Genomic DNA, 26,230 nt, shown 5'->3' with positions numbered 1-26,230 from the left:
CCGCTCCGCTCCGGGTTTGGCAGGCGGCCGCGGCGCTGGGTAAAATGGCAGTGCTGAGCCTCGTGTCGGAGTGAGCCCCGCTCGGCGGAGCAGAGTCGGGAGCTGCCGCGCGGCTCGCCCAGCCCGGCCCCGCCGCCGCTCGGCCCGGCTCCGGGGACGGCGCCCGCCCGCTCCGCCGTGTTCCCCCCCCTCCCTCCCTCCCGCCTCTCCCGCACCGGGAGCCCCGTCCCGGGTCCCCCCCCCCACCCCCCCCCCCCCTCCTCCTCCTTCCCCCCCACTCCCTCCTCCTCCCCTTTCTCCGCCGGCTGCAACCGAGGAGGTACAGCGGGGCCAGGCCCCGGGAAGCCCAGCCCAGCGGAGCCCTCCCCGCCTCGCCAACCAGGCCGGGGGGGAATGAGCCCCCGCTGCCCTGAAGAGCCCGCCGCCGCCTGAGCGGGGAGCAGCAGAGCAGCGAGGCCTCACGCCGGCCGGCCAGGCAGGGAGCAGCTCGGGGGGGACCGGTCCGGGGGGGGGTGGCTGGGTGGGGAGGGGGGGGGGGGATCATGGCTGCTCAGGTCGCCCCCGCCGCCGCCAGCAGCCTGGGCGCCCCGGCTCCATCCGAGCTGAAGAAAGCGGAGGCGCAGCAGCAGCGGGATTGTCCCCCGGAGGAGGCGGGGGGTGAGGCGGCGGCGGAGCGCGGCGGCGGCGGCGAGAAGCAGGCGGAGAGCGAGGGCCCCACGGGGAAGGAGCTGCAGGACGGGGCCGAGAGCAACGGAGGGGGCGCAGGGGCCGAGTCCGACCTGAAGAGCTCGAACGGGAACCCGGGCCCCAGGCCCGCCGCTGCCGCCGCCACCCTGAACAATAACCTCCCGGAGCCGCCCGGTGGCGGCGGCAGCAGCGACGGGGTGGGGGCGCCGCAGCAGCAGCAGCCGCCGCAGCAGCCTCCCCCTTCCCACCCGGCCGCCTTGCCCCCGCCAGCCTACGGCTTCGGGCAGCCCTACGGCCGGGGCGCCCAGGCTGCTGCCGCCGCCGCCGCCGCCGCTGCGGCCGCCGCCGCTGCCTTCCACCAACATGGCGGACAACAAAGCCCTGGCATGGCAGCGCTGCAGAGCGGGGGCCTGGAGCAGTCCTACCCGGGGCCGGCGGGAGCCCCCGCGGGGCCGCCCCCTCCCCAGAACTCGCACGGCGGCGCCGAGCACGGCTTCCCCAACCACCAGTACAACTCCTACTATGCGGCCGGGGCCGGGCGCAGCGCCGGTTCCTACCCGCCTCCCCCCCAGGCCTACGCCCTGAGCTCCCCCCGGGGCAGCGCGCAGAGCTCCGCTCCGGCGGCCGCCGGCGCCAAGTCCCCCGCCGCCGCCGCCTTCCAGCAGCAGCGCTTCGGGGTCATGGGGCCCTCGGCCGCCGGCGGCGCAGGAGGAGGGGGCGCCACCCCGCAGCCCACGGCCACCCCCACCCTCAACCAGCTCCTCACCTCCCCCAGCTCCGCCCGCGGCTACCAGGGGTACCCCGGGGGCGACTATAGCGGCGGGCCGCAGGACGGGGGAGCCGCCGCCAAGGGCCCGGCCGCAGCGGAGATGGTCTCGCAGTACGGCGGGGGCAACAGCCAGGGCTGGGCCGCGGCGTCCGGCGGGGCCCCGCCGAGGAGCCACCACGCGCCCATGAGCCCCGGGAGCAGCGGAGGCGGCGGCGGAGGACAGTCCCTCGGCAGGAGCCAGCAGGTAACGGCGGGGCCGCGTGGGGCGGGCGGGCAGCGCGCCGTGGCGGGGGGGGTGGTGGTGGTGGTGGACGGGGACGGGAGCGGACCGGGACGGGACTGGGCCGGGGACGGCGGGGGGCGAGGGGCCCGGGGGTGGGGTTGAGGGGGACACGGGGACGGCGCCTCTCCCGCGGGTTCCCCCCGCCGGGCCGGCGCTGCCGGGGAGCTGCCATTGTCTGTGCCTGCTCGCTCGCTCTAAAATGGCTGCCTCGCCGCCTTCTCTTCCTCCCTCCCCAGCCTTTGTGCGAGGCTCCCGGCGAGCGGCCTCCGTCCTCCCCGCTGCCCCGGGGGCTCCAGCGGGGGTATGTGGGGGGGAACAGGTCGGCCGCCCCCGGTGGAGGGCGGCGAGGGGCAGGCGAGGCCGGGCGCGGGGGGCCAGGGCTGCGGGCGGGCCCTCTCGGGCCAACGCGTGGCCCCGGCAGCGCCGCCGCCATCCGCGTTGCCGCCCCGACCCCGCCGCCCGGCTTCCCTCGGCGGCCCCGGCGATCCCCGCCCCGGGGGGGGGGGGGGGGGGGGGGAGGGGGGCAGCACCCCCTCGGTGGGAACCGGCGAGGTCCGCCCGGGTGGTCAGAGCTCGGCCGGGCCGGTCGGGGCCATATTCCCCATTGGTCGGCCCGTGGGGCCGCCGGCCGGGGCGTGTGGCTGGGAGCGCTTGGTAAACAGCTCGGCGATGGGAGCAGCAAGTGCAGATCGCTTTGGTTTGGGATTTGAATTATGGAGGTAAAATCCTTCTGTCAAAGCCAGGAGACAGTTGGTCTTAGGTTGACATCCTATCTGTGATCTGATTGGCTCCCCATCTCCTGCTCTTGGCCATTTATAATTGCCTCTGATGTAATGGTACAACAATCCTGATGAGCTCATAAACTTTTACACTCCGGCTTTTCTGCCAGCCCCGGACCCACGGCAACCCAGCCGCTTCGTTCGCTCGCTCCCTCGCCTCCTCCGTGCCCCCCGCCTCGGCGGAACCGGCCGTGACCTTGAGGCGGTTGGGTGGCAGCCCCGCATCGGCGGGAGCGGAGCCCCAGACAGCCTGCCCTTGTTGCATTGTGCCCGGAACAAAAGAGGAGGCGATGGCATTTTGTTTGTACCTTGGGTTTATTTTGCTGGTGATGTTTTATGCCGCCTGGAATAAGAGTCTGTGTTGTCGGAACAGTGGCAGGGCTGCTCTGCACAATGGGCTGGCTGTTTATTTTGGTTATGTGACTTTCCCTTTGGTATAAATGATTTCTTTGATGGGTCTGAAGATGTGTTTGTTCCTGGCTAATTTTGGCCCTTTTCAAAACGGGGGCTGTTTGGATTCTTTATGAGATGGAGAACGTGGGGGTTTCTGGGGTATGCTATAGCCTTAAGAAGAAGGAAAAAAAAAAAAACCAACCCAAAAACCCCAAGCAACAAAACAATCAAAACCAAACTTGTGCCTGAAGCACCGAAAATGGTGAATTATCAATTTGTGTTCAATAGAGCTTTAATACACGACAGGCCTGAGCCTCTATAGCTGTATGTCTTAGGGCACATTTTGACTTATTTTGAGAAAGCACTGACGTGTCTCCTTCCCCCCATAAATAAAGGGACTCAGATGCTGATCGTGGTCAGGCTCAACAGTGTCACAACTCTTTGCTTTTCAGAGGAGTGGAGATAGGAAAAACAGGCCTGAGAATTACCGTTATTGTTGTATATGTAGAATTACCTGTTTGCTGGAAATATGGATGGCCAGAAAACGTGCAGAGGAGAAAGCAGTACGGCGTACACATCAGACATTTTAGATAACAGGAGAAAGAGGTGCTGGTCTCTAATATCTGGAAACCTTGATTAGAACCAGGTTGCTTTCCGTGTTTAGACATGCGTCTCCGAGGCCTGTCGTGGCCTCGTGCGGGACTGACAGACTTCCCTTTTCATTCGGTGCACTTTGCTCTAACTTCAGGCCCTGGGTCGGAGACATTTGGTGCTGCGTATGGTGACCTGCAGCCTCCAGAGTTTCCCTTCTTGCTCAGTACTTGTGTCGTTCTGGAAACGGCTTTAATTTTAGTTCCTTGATTACCGAAGGCGATGTCTCCTTCAGCGTCTTGAATTACTTAATTGTCTTTTCTGTCAGATTGCAATAGTGCTCTCTAGGAGAGTGGATCTTATCTCCGCTGTGGTCCTCAGACTGTCCAGTGGTAACTGGTAGCGAGTATTCGATTATCCTCAGTGAGGATCTCAGCTCTGCGGGCGCACGTTCGTGTGTACCTGCGGTCCGTTCGGACAGATGTCACGGACGCGAGGGTGTTGACTTGAAGGTACTTTTTGTATCCTGAAAAATTTCAATTTAGATAAAATGTGCGCTGAAATGTGGTGTCAGATTGAACTTTTCAAGCAGGTATTTTGCTACAGCACATACCTGACGGAAGTGTACTTCTGTCAGGATTCTGATAGGAATTTGGGAAAGAAGCTTATTTTGTCTTGGAAAATGAATTTAACTCGATTTGAAGAGCTGCTGATGTATAGAACATTAATAATATCTGAGTAACTAGTCCCGTCAAGTGGAGTTATTAATGGATAGTTGTTCTGAGAATTAGTTGAACTTTAGGTAGTACAAATGGTGTATATAAAAAGTAAACCAACAAACCCCTGTCCTGGAAACCAAACAACTCCCCCAAAATCCTTTTTTCCAAGGGTTATTTGACTCCAACTGACAATTCCTTTTTTTTTTTTTTTTTTTCCCCTGCTTGAAAAAGTAAAGAACAGGCTTACCTACCGTGATGAAAAAAAGCTTCCACATGTCATCTGTACTGCCTACAAGAAATGGTTGATTAATAATAATACTCCAGTCCTAAATTATAGCCTCCTTTTGCTGTGTATTTTGTTAAATTCCCTAGATTGGGAGAATTCAAAGCTTTGTGTCTTTTCTTTGTCTTGTACAGTGATGAGCAGAGTGGGTACTTGCCGCCTAACTTCTGAGAAACTCTGGGAGAGCGAGAGGAGAATGTAATTCAACTGACCAAACCCTAGAAAGAGAACCATCTCTTGGTGCAGGCTTGGACAAGATGATGTGGGAAGAGTGTGGGGTTCCTCCGCTCAGGAATCCTTGGGATAGTAAACCTGAGGTTTTGGGGACGGGAAGCAGGATGATGCAGAAAAGAGACGTGCCTTTAGTTCTTGATACTTTCTGGGATTTGTGAATGATGCCCTAAGGAGAGTTTCATCGCATTGCTCATCAAGAAAGGTGAAGCAATTTCTGGCGTGAAAGTTGTTTGGGTGGAATATTTCCTATAATATGAGAGCGTAGCCGCTTGCACAGAGGTCGACTCCGGTCGGCGGCTCTCACGGACACCTTTGCTCGCTGGCCGGTCCCAGGGCCGTGGTGCTGAGCCCCTGTGAAGGCAGATGGGCTCTGCGTTTGTCGGCACTGTGATAGAGGACTTTGCATTAATTTTATTTTTTTTTTCTGATTGACCTTTATAGCTGGGAAATGGGGAGTAGGATCAAGAGATCAGAATGGCTGTTTTACAGTGTGTGGGATGCGAACGCTATGGTTTTCTGTGGGAATGACTTGTAAGAATCTAGGCCGGGGATCTTAAGTTTTCCATTTTTCCGGCTTGACCATGTAGTCGTTTCCACCCCCTTCACCTTAGAGTGTGTAGCAGTTCTTAATAACACGCTGGCTGTCCCAATGCTGTGGGACTTAAAGGAAACTGCTTAAGAGAAAGGACTTTTCTCCCTTTTGTGGATGGGCGTTTCTCATGGTACAGGCTTTCGCTGCAACGAACAACACCTCCTGTAACGGGAGATGTCTTGGGATCGCATTAAACATTGACGTCTTGGATAACCTCCCCATAGGTGCGCTGACGTCTCTAGGCCTCTGCTATAAGTTCAGCAAAGGCAGTTTAAAAATCCTATGTTAATAAAAAAATGCTTTCGGGCCTGTTGCCATACAATAGCTATTTTTTGTTGACTTAGAGCTCAACTTTAGTAGCAAGTGAGGCATGAAAAATGTTGTTGGAAATATGTTTTTGAAACTAAATTGGCACCAAATGGCTGCGTGCTGCCAATGAGCTGCGATATCTTGGAATCGGAAATTGAGACCTGGCTCCTGCTGGCTGGTGTCGCAGGGTTTTTCCTTGCTTAGCATTGTAACATTAGGAGCCCTCGGATTGCTCACGAGGTGTGGTACACGCTAGATCTCTCCAACAAAAAGGAGAGTGGTACATCTTCTGTTTCTGGGGTAGGGTTCACCTCCGAATGAGTGATTTTAGGCCTTGTCTGTTTTAGAAAAAAGTGGGGAAAACAGTGCTGGTTTAATTTTGTTGTTAGGATCGAGTTAGTTCTGGTGTGGACGCTGAAGGTTTCGCTGGCTTACCTTTACCAATAGTCTGTGCTAGCCTGGAGTAAACTAGGGGTTGCCTGATTCTCTTAAAATCTCTTGTTTTCTGAAATACCATCTCCTTGATGCTCGATGTTGAGGTGACCCGTGCTCCCAGGCAGGGTGTGTGTAGGGTACAGGACAGCCAACCTCAATTCTGACTCTCAGCTGGAGCTTTTTATTTTCCCCTGCCCTTATCACCACCAGTTTACTGGGAAACCTGGGACAAACCACGCAGTTGTGTGGTATTTTTTCCCTTGGTGAAATGGGGTTAGCAAGGCTTGCCTGCCTGCCTGCCTTTCACAAAGTATACGTGAAATGCTCTGTCAATCCTTACTTGTTATCTGGGCTAAGGGAGGATTTCTACCTATGGTTCCTCTTGTAATCGTGGTGTTGGTTGCAAGACAGAAATGTGATTTCTGGAGAGTTGTATGTTCGACTTTTGGGCCTTTTTTTTTTTTTTGGCTACTTACTGGTTTCCTAAAACTGTCCAGTTTAATTCCTTTTACCTGCTACAACTTCTGTTTCCTGAAATGACTGCTCGACAAACAGGCAGAACTTCTTCCCTATTCTTAAATAATACTGGAAACTGGGGTTGGGAGAAGCATGAGAATTGAATGTTCCGTTGTCTAGTTGTGCCTTAGTGTTCTCGTGAGCTTGGTATGTTCATAATACTTTGTTTTTTTTTTTGTAGTCTCGTTTGAGAACACTGGTCAATGAATACTAAGTTACAGAAGCATTATGTGGAGACCCTTAATAGGGTCTTACAAGAAGACTGTATTAAAAAACCCAGCAGCTTTCCTTCAGGGAGAAACTAGTGTCTAAAATTAGGCTAAATAGCGCAGCTGTTCATTTATCTGTTACCTCACATGCGACTTTTCCACCATTTTTCTTCCTACTCTTTTCAAAGGAACACCAGCGACTTGGAAATCCAGTTTTTACCCTACGAATCTGAATGTGTGATCTCGGTAATTAAAATATTAGAGGAGAAGGATGCCCTTTCCAGTTTTTACTCTGTGTATTTGAAATTCTTTGTCGAGTCAGTTTGATTTCTTTTTTGAATTGCAACTCCTGTGTGATGGATTGCTCTGGGGAAAAGCTCATCAGCATGCCATTGCCCAATTCCTGCCAAGAATGTTTGAAACTCTCAAGTAGCAGCAGTAGCAAAGCAGAAACCAAAGGCAGGCAAGCGTAATTGTGGCGGGGGGGCTAATGAAAAAGATAAGCTTGTCAGTATTTTAGTATTGCTGTTACGGCTACTTGCTTTTTCTTCTGGAAGGGTCCTTAAACCATCAGCAGGGGTGTGAAATAGTATCTCCCCTTTTGTTCTGGTGGAAAAAATGAAACATTTTTCTTGGGGAAAAACGGTTGTGTTGGGTTTTTTTTGTTTTTGTTTTTTTTTTTTTTTTTGAGAAGTTCTGCAAAAGTTTTTCTGTCATGTGCTGATTTCAAGAAGTTCAACCTTTAATTTATCTGGAGGTTATGCATGTGCAGGGGTAAAACTATACTGGATGTCTGTTAGCCAGGGCCATAAATCTCCAGCTAGAAGTGAGTGACAGGTGGGATTGGAGGAAAAAAAAGCAGTTTTCTTTGGCACGCTGGACCAAAACTGACATGCGTTCTGTCTGGGTCCCTGCTGTCCGCCTGTTCCTGGATGACTTGAGAGGAGTTGATGCCTTTTTGTTTTTCTTTTTAGTGTCTGGAAAAGCAGAGAAGTTGGTCACCTGAAGAGAGAGCGCGTGTACTTTCTGTGGGCTCAGGAAGACCATGCTGTGTTTATAAATTGATTCCAGTAAAATTCCAATCATAAATTTGATGTCGTCTCTGCTGTATTGAGTGTATGCTTATCATTCTTAAGGCTGAAATTCTGTAGGAAGTAAGTTTCAGGCAGGCTTTTGTTTCGCCCTGGTACGTGGAGGAGGAACATGAGGTCTTAAGTTCTTACGGGGACTGGTTTTCAGCGAAAGCAGCCGAGATGCTGATGTGGGAACTTGCCAAGGTGAGGCACGAAGGCTGGGACAGGGCGGAGGGTGGGATATAGGTCTTCTGGGTCTCATCCTGTGCTGTAAGTGTGAGACCATCTTTCCTCCCTAGCATATGGTTTTAGCTGAATGTATTGTTAAGACTCTTGTAATGGAGTTCTGTGCTTAAAGAAGCAGCACCCAAGCCTGCCCTCGGAGGCTCGTAGGACGAAAGAAGCAGGGCTGGAACAGGAGGAGCTGCTTCTCTCAGGACTGAGCTCATGTACATATTTTACCAGTTCCTGTAGTGTCTTAATCAGATGATGATATGTATTAACATATGGATGAGGGAGGGGTTCCCATTTCTTACTCTTCTTCTGTGCACCTGCACTCCCAGTATCATAACTCAACAGTTCAGTTGTGCAACCTGAGTATTTTTGAGGTTTTTTTGGACTACATCGAGAAGAGTATTTTCAGGTTTGCCACGGTGTTCTTTCTGGAGTATTTCTGAGTTTAAGTGGCAGCTCAGTAAGTATTTACACAATGTGGGCATGAGCTTTCTGTAGTGAAATGTAAAGGATGCTACGTAATGGTAGGTAAACTTAATAAAAGCTACTTCAGAATTTCTCAGCAAATAATCTTTTTGCTTTGTATGTTCAGAGTAAAATGCTAACTGTGGCTAGAATCTAATTTCTGATCACGTTCTTTTTTATTTTTTGGGGAGAAAAAAGGGACAGAAGTGGGTAGGAGCAAATACAGAAGGGGATTGGTTCATTCCGTAAATACACACGGTAAAGACATTTCTTTATGGGAGAGTGAGAGCGTGGAGATAGAGACTGTGTGTTAATTCCTATGAAACTCCTGTGAAAAATCAGTTTGTGTAAATAACTGAAAAAGCTACTGCTCCATTACAGTTGCTGGCATTTCATGCGATAACCAGCAAGTCATTATTTCCTTAAGTTACCTGTAGTAACTGAAACTCTTCCAAGGACAAAACGATTTACTGCTAACTTTTTCTTTTTTTCCCTTATTTTTTTCTTCTTTTTTTTTAAACTTAAGTAACATCCTCTTGCTCCTGGATAATTAATATTATGCCCAAACTGCCCCAAGAAGCTGCAAATTAGATATGAAGAATAGTTTCTAGAGAAGCTGTGGGGAGCTCTGATGCAGCTGGGGTCCCCTCTGCATGGAGCAGACTCCGCTGCTTGCTCCTGTTGGGGGCTTGCCTTGCATTTTGTGGGTGCGTCTGCCCGTGGGGTGACGCAGAGGGGACCGGAGAACACTTTTACCTTTTCTGTGGGATGTGATGGTGGCATCCTGGATGTGGCTGAGGAGGAGTGAGCATTTTGGTGTCAGACCTGATGTCAGACCCGTGGCCTAAGGTAGCCGTGACTTTCCACCCTGAGAAATTCTGTAACTCTTCTCAAAGGGAAATTCTTGAAGTTTGGAGGACTCTGGAATTTCCCCCTGGGGAGAATTACTGGGCTGAAACAACTACTTTCCCCCCCCTTCTCCACTCACTTGTGAAATTTCATTCAGGTTTGACTAAGAGAAACCCTGAAAATTACCATTTCCCTTCTGATGTCAGCACTGTTCTGGCACCCTGCCTGTGAATAACTGAACAGGAATGTTTTAAAACCTGCGCTCAGGCCACAGCTACAGCTGCAGCTACACCTCCAGACGCCGTGCTGGGAGTCCCGCTCTGCCCCGGCCGGGGCTGAGATCTGCGCTACGCTCAGACCGGTGCATGACACGGCCAGCTCAGGTTGTCAACAGTGGGTCTGTACGTTCTTAACACTGTTAGTGTCCAGAGTGGTAGTTTCAGCAGCGTGAATATGGTCCGAGAAGCATGAGGTGCAGAAAAGGGGGGGTACCTGCTCTGAAAATGGCCATTCTGGTTTTGGGTTTGCGGCACTGCATTTGATCTTTTTTGGTGAGGAGAATGGGCGCTGTGCTGCCTGTGCAACCTTCCTGGTGGTTCGTTGCCCGTGTTGTCTTCGTAGGTGTCTGTATTTTTCTTGTTGAACGGAGATCTGGGTCTGAATCCGAAAGGTCACCTAGCTTGCTGTCCTGCTGCAGGACAGGATCAGCTCCACCCGAGAACAGGGCAGGCAGCAGCGAACACGGTGGAGCTGCCTCAGTCTGTTTCAGTGCTTTGCTACCCTTAGCACTGGACATGAGGAAAAATGTTCCAACTCAAATCACCGTAACTGAGTATCTCTTGTTGTCCTGGTCTCTCTAGGTATGGAGAATGGAGGCAAAAAGCTCCCCCGGAGCATTTAAATGTGTGGTTTTCTGCCTGTCCCCTATTTCCTTGAGATAAACTTGCTAGTTAAATTGCAAAATGTCTCCCTTTTACTTCCAGATTACTGTGCTCGCTGAGGATTGCATTGAAGGGATTGGACTGTTCGGCTTTGCCACCTGAACTTCTTCCAGGGTCCCGGAGCTGGCCGGGCTCGCTCTATACTTCTCAGTGTGGGATCCTTCCTGTAGGCTTGTTTGGAGTTTCGTACTTCATAACAGTCTGGTGATGGATTTAAAGTCCAAATGACTGTAGGACTATGCACCCTGTGCAAGTTTAGGAGGAGAATCTGGTATTCATTAACTCTATGTAAATAATTAAACCAGCACCAGACTAGAAGCGGTCTTTCCTCAGACGTACCCCTTGTGAAATAGTTTGAAGAAAAGTTTTTACCTCTGTGCAGAAGATACATTGAAATGGTGGAAGTGCTGGAATTAGTTAAAACTTGATTATTTATCCCGTTCCCCCCCCCGTCCCCTCCCCCCCCCCCCCCCCTTAAATGAAGTATCTCTGACTTTGAAGCTGGCATGGCTAATCAAGGAAAAGGCTTCCCATTCAAGGCTGGTTTACTGAGCATGATCACATGTTCCCAGTAACTGCCTTTTTGTTGTGCTGTGGCTGCTCGTGTTGTGTCCGTGGTCTAAGGAGTCCTGGAGTCCTGCCCTTTGGGCTGGGGTAGCCGTGTGTGTGTGTGGGGGGTGTGTTTATATTAAAAAAAACAACCCAAACTCATTTGCTTACTGTTGCATGTGGTGATTGTAGTGCTTTGGATCCCTTGGAAAGGATTCAGGGCAGTGCTCATATAACAGATTTGAACATTTTTTTTATCGTGTGTGGATGATTGGACATTGTGGTAGGAAGCATTTAAGTAATGAAGTATCTCCTGGACTTTCAGTTTATGGTGATAGACCAGTGTGAGCAGTTCTCCACGTCTCAGAAGCCTTTCCTTGCCTGCGCACCCCGCGGCTGGGTACATGGTAAATCTTCAGAGTAGGTGCTCAAAGCCATCTCTCTCAAAATCAAGATTAATACTACAATTACTAGATCATGGTTTCTCTCTGGCCATGGCATTACAACTGGAACAGTTTTCTTTGGTTTTATGAGAAATACCTTTCTGGAAATGCCTTTTTAGCTGCCCATGGGCAGAATGTGGCTCCTCTGGAACAGGGCACGTTAGTGGGGAAGGGACTTTCAGTTGATGAGTGTGCTAATCCTGGATGAGGGTGCATAATAGACACGGCATAAAAAGCCCCCTTATTCAGTTCCTGCTCTGGAGGAGACGCAAAATGCCTGGCTACCTACTTTCTACTCTTGGATGTGCAGAAGGGGCCAGCAGACCTATCCCAAATTATCCTCCCTGCCTGTACTTTAAAGATCTTTCTAAAGCGCCTTCTCTGGCCTTCCTGTTCAGTTCACAAGGCATGACAGCGTTGCAAAAGCTTCTTTCCACGTTAATTGTGATTGATTACCTTGCAATCTAGGACAAGATTTCCTTTGAAAAGCTATATGCTGATTTGGTGTCAGGAATTAAAATCAGATGAAGTGATTAGTGTTCTATGAAATATCCCAGAGCAATTGAGTGCTCCTCAGCTTTCAGCTGTCTTTTGGCCCTTAACCCTTGCCTCCCTTTTCCTCCTCTGGAGCAAGGCGCTAGATCTGTTGTCCGCACGCTCGGGCGAATAAGTCCTTAGGCGTATTGTATCAGGAGATCGTGGTATAATTTGCTGCTGAGCTTCAGAGTGTAGATTTACTGGCTTTAATGATGAATGCAGAGTGTGTTGAAAGTGCACTGTGTCAAGGCAACTGTGATACTTGTACTGAATGGTGAGCGTGTATTAAGGTTAGTTTTGAACCTGATTACTCTGTAAATGGCAATAAACTGTGCAGAGTTGTCACTGCTGTCAAAGTACAGTCATGTCTCATCTTCTTTTTCTCATACGAGTTGTCTTACAGTTTCTTGTTATACCTGTTCTTGAAACCAGTGGAGACTTTGCAGCGTTGGCTGTTCCTCCTCCCCCCATGGCATTGGCACAGTTATGAGTTTTTCTATCTTCTCACCAGCTGCCAGCACACACTCCTTTTAACTTGCTAAGCAACTCCCCACGTTGTTCATTTTGCTTTAAAAGAAAGCTGGATTTTTCTGGATGTAGATGAAATAAAAGCCCAAGGACAGAAGCGAGCGTGGGGCAGCGGACGCAGGCTTCAAAAATCACTGCAACCAAGGGCTGGTGGGCTATTTTTTTTTGCTTATTTTTTAAATAACAATGACCTTGTGTCGCTGTGGGGCTGGAATTCGTGTTGGGCTTGCCAAGTGTAACGAACCTGAATCACGACAGCGTTGGCTTGATGAAGGCTCTAGTAATGTGTCTTCACTGCTGTCTGGGAGCTGGCTTGGCTGCAGCTCCGAGTTTCTTGCCTACGTAGTCTTTTTATCTCCCACAACCTCCTCTCCCCTTACCAACGCAGGCGTGACAGCAGCTCTGCTTTCGGGATGCAAATAGATCATTTGGGTATAAATACTGGAGATTGGTTGTTGCTTGCTACAAAGTTACCAAGTGCATCCTTGGTAAATGCAGATGGTAACTTGTCGTTACTGCAATTTTAAATATTTTTGGTTCCATGGAACCCAAGTGGAGTCTTGAAGGCTGAATTTTAAGGCTAAAATAAGAGAAGGCTCAAGAAAATCTACGGAAATAGCATCCGAATTTGTCAGCTGCTGTAATGAGAAGGGAAATAACTTTTCTTCTTCCCATTAGCAAAACAAAGCTTTATTACCTCGTATCGTGTTGGATCCCTCCTGTGAAATACCGCGAGGGTCAGGAGGCATGGACAGGGTTTAAGGTGTACTGTGTTGCTTCCACATGAGGCGGTGCTGGGGCTCACCCTGGTGCAATACAGCCCGTGCTGCGGACGTGGGCTGCTTCCCTGTGACTGAGGTATGTTTGAGGTGCTCCTGAAATAATTAGCAGATCGCTGTCCCCAGGCTCCGGGCTGGGGTAAGGGTGTGCCGTTGGGCAGTCGCGGCTGGCTGGTCCGCGCTACCCCTCACAGCGCAGAGGCGATGTCCGCCACTGACCTGGGAGTTTGAATTCGAGGTCTGGGAGGCGAGGGTGATGGAGCACGGAGTTTTATGCGAACTTAAACTGAGGTTGCCTGTTTCTTCCACAGATCCGTTGCAAAAGGCAGGTTTCTTGGATTATTTTGATCTTCCTTTATGTTGCATTATACACGCTTTAAAATAACTGCAGTTATTCTGCAGAAACGAGGGAGAGCCTGTGTAATTCTGAAACGTGGCTTGTAGAAACTACAGGCCCCGACATGCAGCTCTTATTAAAGCAGGCAGCTGCTCTGGACAAGATGGAGCTCTGCACGCTGAGATGAGGTAGCGTCCGACAGCTGTACCTCTCTCGTACGATGAGCGTGGCTGCGTCCTCCTCCATCTTAGCGTGGTGTGCCGTAGGAGAGTTGGGACCGCTGGAGACCTGTCGTGTTTCAGAGCCCTCATCTGATCTGGAGATGTCTCTCAGGTGTGCCCATGCCAACCTGGCACGGTAAGAGGTCGTAGGAATTTGCCTGTCCGGTTGAATCTATTCCGCCACCGTTTATTCTGCTGTAAAATGAGACAAATTTGCAAAGCGATGAGGTATTCAAGTACAGATTGAGCTTTGAGACAGACACAAGTGGGTAGAAACCAGCAATGCTGCATTTTATGGATGAAGAGCTAGCAAGAAATTGTTTTTAGAAAGCTAGGAGGTGCCTTATCGGCTCTTGAGTGTGCCCAGCAGCACCCATCGGATTTTTGTGCAGAAAGGGCTTTTAATGAATGGATTCACTTTGTCCTGGAAAATAAACTCTAGTGAGCCTCTTGCAATGGGCCTTCCTTTGGGCCTAAAGGCTTGGAAAAAGTCCACCGTGTTCGGTAGTGAAAGACATCTGTCCGTGAGATCAGTATTGCTTGTTTTGAAGGAAACGGGGGTTACGGAGCGTTGGCTGGATGGCTGAAGTTCGCCACAGGTCGCAGTTGTCTGAACGTATTTACGGGGCTTCTGGAGCCCTTTCAGGTTTTCAGTGGTGCTTAGTGCAACTATTTTGCATCTTGCTAGCGATCTGGAACAGCTTCTCTCTTACTGATTGAAATTAGATCATGTCAGTAGTGGTGACACTTGGTATAATTTTGCTCTTCCATCCTAGGCCTTCCTCCTCTTGCTTTTTTTATGGCTTGCTCTTGGCCCGGTCCCATTTCTGTGGTACAACATGAGCTTGCTTGCTCCTTCTAGTGTGTAAGTAGGCCTGGAACGAAAACGCTGTAATGAGACACTTAACCGTCTTTTTGTTGACTTGCCTCCAGTTCATTAGAGCAGACGTAGGAGGTTGGCTAAACTTAAAGGCTGATTTAGTATTCAGGAAGGAAGTTTCTTTCCATCTTAAAAAGGAACACCACCTCATTACAACTATCACATGTTCTTGGGATCCTCTCCCATGGAGCCGAGGCACAGTTTTCTTTAAATCGTGGTGTTGCTTAGGTTTTGGGAGGAGTGAACAGTGGCGCTTTGGAAATCTTGGGGCGAGTTGGTTGAATAGCGTGCTTCTGAAGTGAGTTGAAGCCTGAGAGTGAGGGGATAGCTTGTTTCCTAGTTATTTGGATAAAAGGGAATTACATTTTCATCCTTAAACGTAAGTTGAAATTATTGGAGGTGTTTGAGGTCACACTGCCCGTCTGAAGAGCAAACTGCGTAATCTGACTGCGGCTACATGCGAAATGTCTGAAAAATTCACTAGTCTCCAGCTATTGCAAAAGAATCATAATCCTGTGTTAATTTTGACTGCATTTAACTCAATAAGTGGTGTTTGTCAGAATCTCCTGCCGTGTTAAAATAACCATGTAAGTAGTTGTCAGCTCCTGCTCCCACATCAGTGTCTGTTTGATAAAGAAGGAACCGATGGCCCAGCCAGGGCATCCGGGCTGGGCTGGGTTGTCAGATAGGGATAACGGTGTCGTCCAGCCTGCCGCCGAGAGCCAACCGTGCCGCGGGCAGGCTCGGCCTAGGCGTGGGCTGTTCTCTTCCCTGCCGCTCAGAGCCCCTGCGAGGGCATTACATTGCGGTGTGTTGAAACAACGTGGTCGTTTAGTCACATCGTCGGTGTCGTGCTGGCAAGAGAGAGATGGAGGGGGAGGGAAATGAATCCTCTGGTTGTTGCCTAGTTTTCGGGTGGTAGAGGATCCCTTGTGCTGTTTCCCAGGGACGGGCACTGAGCCTGCAGACGGGAGAGGTGTCCACAAGGAACCTGCCGTCGTGGTGCTTGTCAGGAGGATGAGGGTACCGTGTGAGCCCGGCTGCGGGCAAGGTCCAGTCTGGTGCTGAAAAAAACAAACCAGAGTTTCCCCCTCTCCCAGGTCAGCCCATCTCTCAAGAGTTTACAGCCTAAATCTTCCTTCAGGTCCTTCTGTACTACAGGTTTTCACAAGTCCAGAAAAATGTGCTGTTAATGTGAGCGTGCATCTGCCTTTGAGTAGGTCCTGAAGACTGCAGAAAACCAGTTGTGTGTCACCTTTAGATATGATAGTGGTTGAAATATTATGTCGAGGGTCCTGAGAGATACCTAAATAATGTGGTGCGATAAGCAGTGTGGCCATGTGTCAGAGAGAACAACTGACTGAAGAAAGGAACTGAAATCCAGAGCCTCGATAAGCTGGATTTGTTGAATTTGTTAAGGAGGGCTTAAAGTCAGGCTGGGAAGGAAAGGTGAGATCAACAAATGCACTTTGTTTAAAACACAGGCAGGCTTGGCACCTTCCTGCCCTCCACCTTTCAAATAAAAAAAAAAAAAGTAGAAAAAAACCCCAGGACCCTACTTGTACCTGGGCACGAATGCTATACCCCTGTCGGGTTGTTTCCAGTGAGGGTTTGAGCTCGAACTCTCCTTTCACTTCCCCACCAGATCACCTTCTTCTGATTGACTTCTTTCAGGAATAAAATGCTCCATGATAATACATCCTGTAAGCAAAACTCTGGTCAGTTTTAATCAATTTGAATAGTATTAGTAAGAGTGGTGCTTAGGAAAGTCCTCTGAGATGTGTGGACTGGCCTCTTGCTGAGCAATGTTAATAGGGTAATTACTGAATTGTATTTAGCCAGGGATATATAGTTCACAGTATAGCTGCATGGTAAAAACTTAATAACCTTTTTTCCACTGGTAGAACTTAGTATTCTGGATGTACAGAAAATCTCCCCAAAGGAACTGGTGTATAATCAAGGAAAAGAGCAACATTTAACTGGGCTGATTTTAAGTTTACAGCAGCTCCAAGTAACTCTTGGTAGAAGCAGGTGACTGAAGTAATTTAAAAAATGTCCCGTTTTCCTTTTGTGTGTAACGTTAGCTTTTTCTGAGGTCTGTGTGTTAGCAGGAGATTAGAGGAATAGAAAGTGACTTCAGTCAAACTCTGACCTACTGGAAAAAGCCAGAAGAAAAACCAGGCTCCCTCTAATTGCAGAACTGAAACTATTGAGCAGAGGTCAGTTACCTGAACACTTCAGCAACCAATTATTTAATCTACATTGGCCATTGATAATAAGATGATAATGATGTGTTACCTCTCGGTTACGTATTCAAATCTAAGTTAGATTCTAGGATTTGTGGGGGCGAGAGGGAGAGTTTTATTTTTCTGTAGCTTGCATAAAAATAGACTTCTCCTGCAAGTTTCCAAAGGCTGTTTGTAACCCTGGAACCAATCCTGTACTATGTTCCAAAAGTCGGGTTTTGGTACCCTAAGCTTATGTGGGTGAGGCGGAGCAGCCCAGCCTGCTTCCTTACTGCCGTGCTTGTTTGCCGGAGTGATGCCCCAGAGGGTAGGTGAGGAAAGTAACCCCTGGGTTCTGAGCAGTGTGGGTGCATGCTTGGTGTGCTGTCCTGCTTGTGCTGAGGGACTGAAGGAAGTTGGTGGATTTCTCAAGTTTAAAAAAGGGAGGGGAAAAGAGAAAAAGGAAGTGCACATCTCTGTGATGGTGTTCTCAGCAAAACATGCTTGTTGTTTAAACTATCCTGGTAAGAGACTTGGTACGCTTCAGTGTAGTGTTTTCAGAGGTTTTTCTGGGTGTTGTGTCTTTTGGGGGCATCTTCATCTGCTACAGGAGGATTTTTCTTTCTGTCTTAACTTCCCCTTGGCCTCTTCCACCTCTCTTTAGAAAGCAGACCACCCTAGGAAGAGAGGCAATGAAGTATGACCCGGTGCGCTGGCCCTTCAGAAGGCTATAAAAGGCAGCGAGTTCAGGCTGGGATGTTGACCTTAGCACAGCCAGTTGCACCTTAAATAGATCAGATGAAAGTGTTCCTCACTGGAAGATGGACCGTGTTTGCCCGCGAAGGGGAACGGTTGTTCGTTGGGGCTCGTTTCTCAGCCTGGACTCTCTGAACTGGTTACGGGGCGGGGGGGGGGGGGTCGGAATCACTTGTGCGTGGAGTTTCGGGAGATTTGGACAGATGTGAAAGTGAGGTGTAGACTGGGGGCATGAGAGGGAGTGGCTGCAAGCAGGGTGGCCAAAACATCTTGTCTTGCCCATTGGATGCTGTTGTGTTTTGCTCCTGTCCGTGTCGTGTCCATCCCCCCCCCCCCCCCCCCCCGTTAGTTCTTGTGGTGGTGGTGCCCTGGCGTTGCCATGGCTGCGTAGTGTTGCAAGGGAGTAACTGCCTGCCTCGGCCTTCCTTGTGACCTGGCTGGTTTTGGTGGATCTCTGAGGCCTCATGGCAGCTTGGGGCAATCCCTACCATGTGTTTCAGGTTTTTTCGTCAATGCGTGTGGTTTATGTACAGGTCCCATCATGTAGCTTGATACTGGTGAGTACGTGGGAAGTTGGGTTTGCCTTGACGCTGCAGGCAGCGTAACTCTCGTAGTGCCCTTCGAACTCGAAGATAGGCCTGAGGTTTAGTCTGGGGGGCGGCTCAGAGGTGGGAGATCAACCCCCTCGTCCCGGGAGGCAGCGTGGATGTGGGGCGTTAGTGGCGTTGGCTGTTGGGACCTCCGAGACCTGAGGCAGCCTTGGTGTCTCGCAGCAGCCTGAGCTCTTGGTAGCTCCAGAGGATGTGGAACGTACTAGAAATGGCAAAGGTCAGGGCAGCCTCTTTGCTTTGATTAGGGTTGCTTTTTTGAAACATTAATGACAGAGCCTCTTGGCAGCCTTGCGGTCAAGACAGAATATTTTTCCTGGGTGATTCTTCGTTTGCCATGACTCTCACATGGAGGTTCCCCTGCCCGCCTTGGCGTGGTTGGTGTTTCCCAGTGGGGTGGAAAGCACCGGAAAACGGGCAGGGAAAGCTGCTGATTTTGAACCCAGGTCTTTTTTGTGAGCCACTGTAGGTGTTACGAGCCTGTTAAGCTGGTGCTGCTGTCGCTGACTTAAAGCTTCATACAGCTTGTTGATTTTGATAGAAACGACACAGAAAGGTTGGAAGAGCATGGGTGGTTTTACTCGCTTGCCTGGTTTCGATGGTTAAATCCGATATCACCATGATCCCAGTTGACTGATTCTTAAGGAAAATGACTTCCCTTTCCCAGCGTTGTCCACCGCTAATATAATTTTTATAGCCGACATGGCAGCCTGCTTTGTAACTTCCCTGGCTGCAGAGACTACTTGTCCTTGCCTTTGGGTAACGAGGGGTTGGAGACAGGAGGAAAGAGCGTGCTTTGCTACCAAGACCTAGTTTCTTCACTTCAGTAAGATCCCATCCGGATCCAGGCCTCAGGGAGGAGAGCAGTTTGTTCTCTGAGCCTGCGGGATAGCGTTAACCAGCACTGGTGCTGGTCAGCATCATCTCAGCTCGGTGACTTCCAGCCTCCAGGGTTTGGTGGTCCCTGTCCTCAGGCCGGCCTGACCGTGGTAGGGGAGCAGCTGCCGCCTCTCGCTGAATTCGCAGGGCCCGGTCGGGCTTGTCTTTGTACGGGCGCTCAGCAGCCAAACAATAGTTTGTGCTCACGGGGCCATGTGGCGAGTCACGTGCGCGGGGCTGTTTCTGCCGGGGTCCTTGCCCATCTGTTCTCGGCTCTTTCTGGGTTATCAGGCGCGGGTCCAAGTCCTCACAGGCAGCCAGCTCCGTGGCCAGAGATTACGAGCAGTAACCTTCCTGGCAGGAGTGGTGTGGCTTTGCTTTTATGCAGATTAGCCATGTGCTTTCTCACTTCAAGGCGTTCCACAGGAAAAGACGTTTCCTGTGTTTGGTTCTCGGTGGGCGGCTCCGACGCGTTGTACCGGCCGGGGCCGAGCCTGTACGCGGCGAGCAGGCTTGGGAGAGGGATTACGGCGTGCTGCCCCCCCTTCCCCTTCCACCTCCACTGCTACGTCACCACAACACAACCACACGCGCGCTCATACTGTTGGTGTCATTCATTCAGTGCCAAGATTGCTTTAAAAAATTCCCTTGGCCCCAGTTCAAACAGGAGTACAGCTGGGATGTGTTAGATTTTAGGCAGTCTGCCCTCAATTTGAGATGAGTTATAAATAGCAGTGCCGACTTCCTTAACTACCACTCTCCGAGGTAAAATGCAGGTTAATTACTGTGGGAATCAATTAGGGCTTCTCTCGGTTAAACAGCCAGTAATGCTTTTTATTATTTTTTATCACAAAAAATGGACAACGAATCTGGTCAGGAAAAAGATTTCAAATCCAAGGTGAGAGCTTAGGGCTTTTTTATTATTTTTTTTGGCCTTTCTGTTTTTTTGGGGGGGCAGCTGAGGAAACCAGTCGTGGCTAATACCCACGTTTGCCAATAATTGAGTGACGCTGATTTGAAACTGGAGAGTTCAGTAAATGACTCTCTTTCCTTTTCTTCTTCTGGTGTAATAAAATACAAATATGTAATAAGGTAATCAGGGAAAATCAGAATTAACATTTTTCTGTACAGCTGCGGAGGGTTTGGCTTTCGCTTCCGGAGTGGGATTTGCCTCTTCCCTTTACTCATTTTCCTGCTGGGACCATTAAGCAAGTTGCCTCCAGCTTGACCAAACTGCTCTTTCAAGAGGCCAAATTTCTCTTCTGCCGGACAAAATCTGAAGAGTTGTTTGTGGAATCCTCTCGTCTGCTTAGAAGCTTTTTTTTAGGAAAACTCCAGCATTGTTTTTGAGGAATAGCTGGTTTTCACGGTGCTGTTTCATTTTAGGGGTCTGACATCCTTCACATTATGTGTACTGATTTGGAGGGCTTTTGAACTCGGCAGTTTAAGCTCACTTTGGGCTTGCTGTTACAAGCTCTTAGTCTAGAAATATCTTAAATTTTCCCAAAAGCTCAGCAGTTTCTCTGGAGCATTGGCTTACCATTGCTTTCATTACACACCATACCAAACAACTTTGCTTTTGAAAGTTTTGACTGGTGACAGGGCTGTGTTTTGCCAAGTTTTGGTACTTAGCAGTGTTATAAAACAGCAGAGATGCCGAGATTGAAGGGAGAATAGAAGCAATTTCTATGAATGCAGGGAGGTGTAAGCAGGGGGTCTGGACTTCAGTGATCAAGGAGCAACACTTTCTCTCAATTATGTCTCTCTGTGGCAGGGCCTTTGCTTTTGAAGTGTAATCACAGTAATCTACTCCTGCGGTTCCCTATTGAAAGGATTTCCCATGTATCAGTCCAGAGAAGAATCTCCAGCCTTTTGCAGTCGGAGTCTGGTATTTCCTTATTTATCCTGAAGTGTTCTTGCAGGCGTCGCTTCCTCTTGGCTTCCCCGTCTCCTGTAACACGGGTGTACAAAGGAGCTGTGCGGCACCTCCGCTCCCCCCAGCCTTCGCACAAACTCTTGGATCGATCCGCACTTTGCCGCTTTTCAACTTTGTCCTTTTCTTGAGGCACGTGTAGTTAAATTACCTAAAAGGATTGAGAGAGCAGATTCAAGTAGACTTCCTGATGGTAGGCTCTTTAAGCCAGAGCAACAGGGCTAAGAGGAGAGCAGTTAAAGCCCTGTCAGTGAAAGAGATGCGTGTCTTTAATGGGAGATTTTGAAGGGAGAAACAACGTGTTGCAGCGTTTGAGATGTTCACGGCAGCCCCAGGGAGCACGAATTAGCCTGTTGGTTTGCAAAGAGTCAGGAGTGTGTGCGCGAAATAGTTCCTTCATTAGAGATTAATTGGCGTTTACGTTTCTTCTGTTTATAGAATTTTATCTATAAGGCTGTAATTTAGAGTGATGCTCTTCATGTTTGTTTTTAGCATTCTGTGTGCGCTAGGGCCTTGTGGAAGAGTGGCAGCTCAAAGCAGCGCAGTTTGGAAGCACGTCGTGCACTCCTACGCTGAGCCATCAAGGTGACGACTTGGTCACATCCTGGAAATGTGTTTGGGTTTTGTGTTTTGGATTTTTTCTTTTCTTTTCTTTTCTTTTCTTTTTTTGGTATGGCTGCATAAACAGTTCCAAATGTTTCTTGAAGTTTTTTAACAGTCGTCATGCTTCCTGTAGGAGTCATGGAAAAGTGGATGTTCACCTTGTTTCTGTCCTTCCTGAAGATATGGTTAGCTTTGTGGGTGACCACAGACAAGAAAATCTGTGCAGAGGAGGCAGCGTGTGGTGTGTGTGTGTATTTAAAAAAAAATAATAATTGAAGAAATCCCTGAACAGGGATGTATTTGAGAAGCTGCCTTTGCTAGCAGGCTGTGAAGGTGAGGTAAGAACCAGGAGGAAGCAAGTAACAAACGGAAAAGATGCTGAAATGTTTAGTCAGTAACCCCAAAGTTGCACTTGATCAGGTAGAAGAAGGAAGGAGGTGTGTGTTTGCGGGTGGTGAAGGAGAGGTTTGACTTGTCAAAAGCCAGGGGCTGGGAAGCACTCCTGGTGGCACCGCTTTTACATACCAAAGAAGATAATGTGGGGAGGGAAAAGATGTCAGTAATCTACGGTGATACCCACAAGGCAAGACTCAGGAAGCATTAGGGACAATTGCTTGAAAGATGTAAACACAATTTGCATCCGTTAGGGTGTATGAAAGCTCCACATGGGTGCTGCCATTCAGGAGGTAAGTCACTGTAGCTCTGAGGGTTCAGACTACAGCCATCGAAGACCTTTTTTTTTTTTTTTTTTCTTTCTTTTTTTTTTTTTTTTCTCTGACCCACTGAATGGAATCTCTTTTCCAGAGCAAAACCCCGTGTGGGTGCATGGCATGGTCTACAGGGTATGTCTGTTTGGGAGTGCAGGGATCTACGGCTTCTCTGGCCGGGCTTCTCCTCTGAGGTCCTGCAGCCTCCGTCCATATTACTCCTCAGCAGTAGCATCTGTGGTAACGTGAACATAAAACATGAAATGTAACATTTCCAGAGCTGTTTTAGGATCAGTATGGATGAAAATGGAAACATGCAGCACAACTGAGCGTGGCAGGGCATCTCAAATCTGCCTCGACAGAGAGAATCGTACTGGTGCCATGCACACGGTCGTTGTGAGCAGCTTCTGTAGGATGGCAAGCACCGTATTTGCAGAGGTGTCTGGGGCTGAACTGGAGTGGAGGGAGGGGGCTTGGACCCGCTTCTAAATTGTTTTGTACCATATTGTTGCAAATTTGTCTAAGCGAGCCCGATTTCAGTTGAGTGGGTAGCCCCCCCTTACCAAAAATGGGGTCCTTCGCCTGCCATCTCCACTAAATTCCCTCCCATGGCCCAGCTCCTGTTGCCCCACAAGACTACCATTAACTCCCCGTTGCGCCCCTACTAACTTCTGTTTGGCGTGGGCTCGGTGCTGCGTGGCTTGCCTGGCAGGCAAGACGTAGCAGACAGCTGGTCAAACAAATGTTTTCAGGGTCTGTGTGTTGGGACTTCAAGCTGTGCTGGCTGTTGGGGTATGATTTTCTGAAGTGTAGCATACTGCACGAACTTTTTTTCCTAGGAGGGTGGATTCTGCAAACATAACTGAAATACTGTGCTGGTCTCTGGGATTCTTTGAGGTTTCCAGCAGGAGCTGGCTTTGTGCTATATTTGCTTGTGCTGGCCTGTAGTGCCACTCCTCAAGCACCTGATCTCAGCAAGAGAGGGTGGATCTGTACAAATACCACCCTAGGGCTAGTTGCAGGAAGGAATGGTGTAATAGAGAGTCCATTGTCATGGTGATCTGGTGGAAAACATCTAATTGGTATTAGTTAGGTCATCAGGAGATCAGGGAAGGATTCTTATTCAGTCTGAGCGATGGAGGTTAAAGACTGCGCCTGGGATTCATTTAGAGGTCACTATGCCAAAATAGTCCTTGCTTTAGTGTGGGAATAGTACTGCCTAGGTAGAAAGACTCTGTTTTGAGGTTTATAGTGTTTTCAGGAAATTTGATTGGCTGTTTTTAATGTCTTGGCTCCAGGCAGGGGTAGTACAGATTAGGAAGTCCTAGGAAAGTTGCATTTATTCACTCGTCTCATCATGTCTGCACTAAAACTCAGGAACCTGACTTACAAGGCCGACAATCTTTTTTTTCATGCATCTGAAGAAATTTAATTTAGAAACCTGTATTCTACAAAAGGCAGCGGACACAAAGCATGTCTAAAAAAAAAAAAAATAGGCAAAAATGGTACTGCAGCCTTGAACACGGTGAATGGCAGTAGCACTACCCAGTATTACTACATCAGTATGGATTAATTGAAATGCCGAAGTGTAAATTAACAGCCTGTAGTGTTTTGGGAGACCTTGTTATATGTGAAAGAAGCAGTGTTTCTTGTGAATATTTAAATTTTCAGCCTAAACTTACCTTGTTGTGGAATATCTGGACGTTAAACTACTACCTGCTCTGGGGAAAAGCCACTTAACACTGATAATTCATCTTTCTTAATGATCCTTCCCCCCCTTCTTTCGTATTCCTCTGGCCACGGGAGATATGTCAGCATAAAATGACTTCTCATTGGGTTTGTTCTTTAAGAAACATCTGTAGGTTTGAAAGGGCAGTAAGAAACCTGCTGTAATTCAGAATGTAACTGTGGGATTTAGCACCTGAGAAGAGACAGACAAGCTTCTGCTTCTCTGCGCCAACTCACTGAAGTTTTCTTCTGGGGTTTTTGGGACGTTGTGGATGATTCCTGTGTGTAGCTGGATGTACATCACGTGTCATAACTTGCTTTTGCAGCCTGCAAGCCCCATGGATCAGATGGGGAAGATGAGGCCTCAGCCGTATGGAGGAAACAACCCGTACACACAACAGCAGGGACCTCAGGCGGGGCCACAGCAAGGACATGGCTATCCGGGACAGCCGTATGGGCCGCAAACTCCCCAGAGATATCCCATGGGAATGCAAAGCAGGACGCAAAGTACAATGGGCAGCATCTCATATGCACAGCAGGTAGGGCACCCAAGCTTCTGTAGTCTCTGTTTACAGCGGCGGAGGGGGGGCAAGCAGAAGAGCAACAAAGCACTGGCTCTTCTGAAGGGACCACCTTCAGCCAGGGTGGAATCAGGGGCTTGGGTAAAACGGTGTTTCTTTAGGCTACGTGTTGCACCACACCTGGATCCAGGTGTGATGGATGTACGAGGACCGGTGGAATCCTTGCTTCCAAGAGAGGCAGCGGCAGAGCAGTGAATCAAACAAGGGAAAAATAAATAGTGAGGGGAGTAAGATACTCTTTACACTGTGTTCTGTTAAAGACACAGCTGTTCTTTACAGAAGAAATGACTTCAGGTCAGTTTTGGCTCATTACATGATCCAAGTAGCTCCTGCTGGACTGTTTGCAGGATTCAAAAGACTACCTGCCTTTTTTTTTCTTTTTTTGGAGCAAGCAGTCTTTCCTTTCAATGTTAATATCGTTGAAGAGTGGTCAGATAGGGATCCCTAAAAACTGAGTTATGGTGCCTATTAAAATTTGTTGTTACTGCCAAAAATAATGTCACAGTCAAGTGACGTTTGCTGTTGTCTGGGAAGTATCTAGGTAGTGGCATTTCCAGTGTATTCCCACTTAACTGCTCTGAGCAGGTCTCTGCATTTTTTTATTCTTGAGCACAATCTTTGTGTGTGTATGTAAAATACCTTCATAACTGGTATAACTCTCTCTTCCTCTTCTGTAGATTCCTCCTTACGGACAGCAGGGCCCCAGTGCATATGGGCAGCAAAGCCAGACTCCGTATTACAACCAGCAAAGCCCTCATCCCCAACAGCAGCAGCCTCCATATTCCCAGCAGCCTCCATCCCAGACCCCTCACTCTCAGCCTTCTTATCAGCAGCAGCAACAGCCTCAGTCTCAACCTCCACAACTTCAGACATCGCAGCCTGCCTATTCGCAGCAGCAGTCCCAGCCGCCCCATCAGCAGTCCCCAACTCCATACGCTCCACAGCAGTCCACGGCCCAGCAACACCAACAGAGTCAGCCTCCCTACTCACAGCAGCAGTCACAGTCGCCCTACCAGCAGCAGCAACAAACTCAGCAGACGGCTTCCTCGGCTCTTTCTCAGCAGTCATCTTCATACCCTCAGTCACAGCCGCAGCAGCAGCAGTCTGCGTACTCCCAGCAACGCTTCCCCCCTCCTCAGGTAGGCTGTCTCCCGCTTTGTTTCCTTCTGTGAGTGATTTTTAAAGAAACTTGGGCAAATCCTTTTTCTTTAACGCGCATTAGAGTCAGTTGAACCACACGTCAGCAAGCTGGATGGAATGATTACGGTAATAGATGTGCTGCCTTCTCTGTTGTGTCTAGATCTGTATCTCTTGCAGAGAGATGTTATGGTGGTAACAGGCTAAGCCGTGCTAATACTGCAGTTTTGAAGACTATTGTAGAGTAAATGCTGCTGTTTGGCAATACCAGTCTAAAGGATTTCGTAACAGAATGGTTTTCACGCTGCAGAAGTTCTCCATCCAGGTGGTCTCCCGGAGATACTTGGTTTAGCACAATAGCAGAACGCAGTTTGCAGAGTGACGCATAGATGGTGATGGAAGAGTTTGCTCTTAAATGGAAACCTTGGCTTTAGGGAG

At 49.3% G+C, this 26,230-nt stretch overlaps 1 protein-coding gene across 2 annotated transcripts in view; it reads left to right on the top strand.

The window, feature by feature from the left end:
• Window positions 1-542: 542 nt before the first annotated feature.
• The window catches only part of ARID1A (AT-rich interaction domain 1A), a 60,192-nt gene continuing 34,504 nt past the window's right edge, over window positions 543-26,230 (top strand). For both annotated transcript variants that reach the window (XM_086479265.1, XM_086479264.1), the window contains exons 1-3: window positions 543-1,700; window positions 24,401-24,613; window positions 25,333-25,794. In XM_086479265.1, coding sequence (XP_086335391.1) covers window positions 543-1,700; window positions 24,401-24,613; window positions 25,333-25,794 — 1,833 coding nt within the window. The remainder of the gene's footprint in view (window positions 1,701-24,400; window positions 24,614-25,332; window positions 25,795-26,230) is intronic.

Source organism: Leptosomus discolor, chromosome Z, assembly GCF_034619465.1.
Source record: "Leptosomus discolor isolate bLepDis1 chromosome Z, bLepDis1.hap2, whole genome shotgun sequence".
Taxonomy (NCBI): domain Eukaryota; kingdom Metazoa; phylum Chordata; class Aves; order Leptosomiformes; family Leptosomidae; genus Leptosomus; species Leptosomus discolor.
The sequence above is the reverse complement of the archived record's forward strand: the minus strand, read 5'-3'. Positions and strand labels throughout refer to the sequence as shown.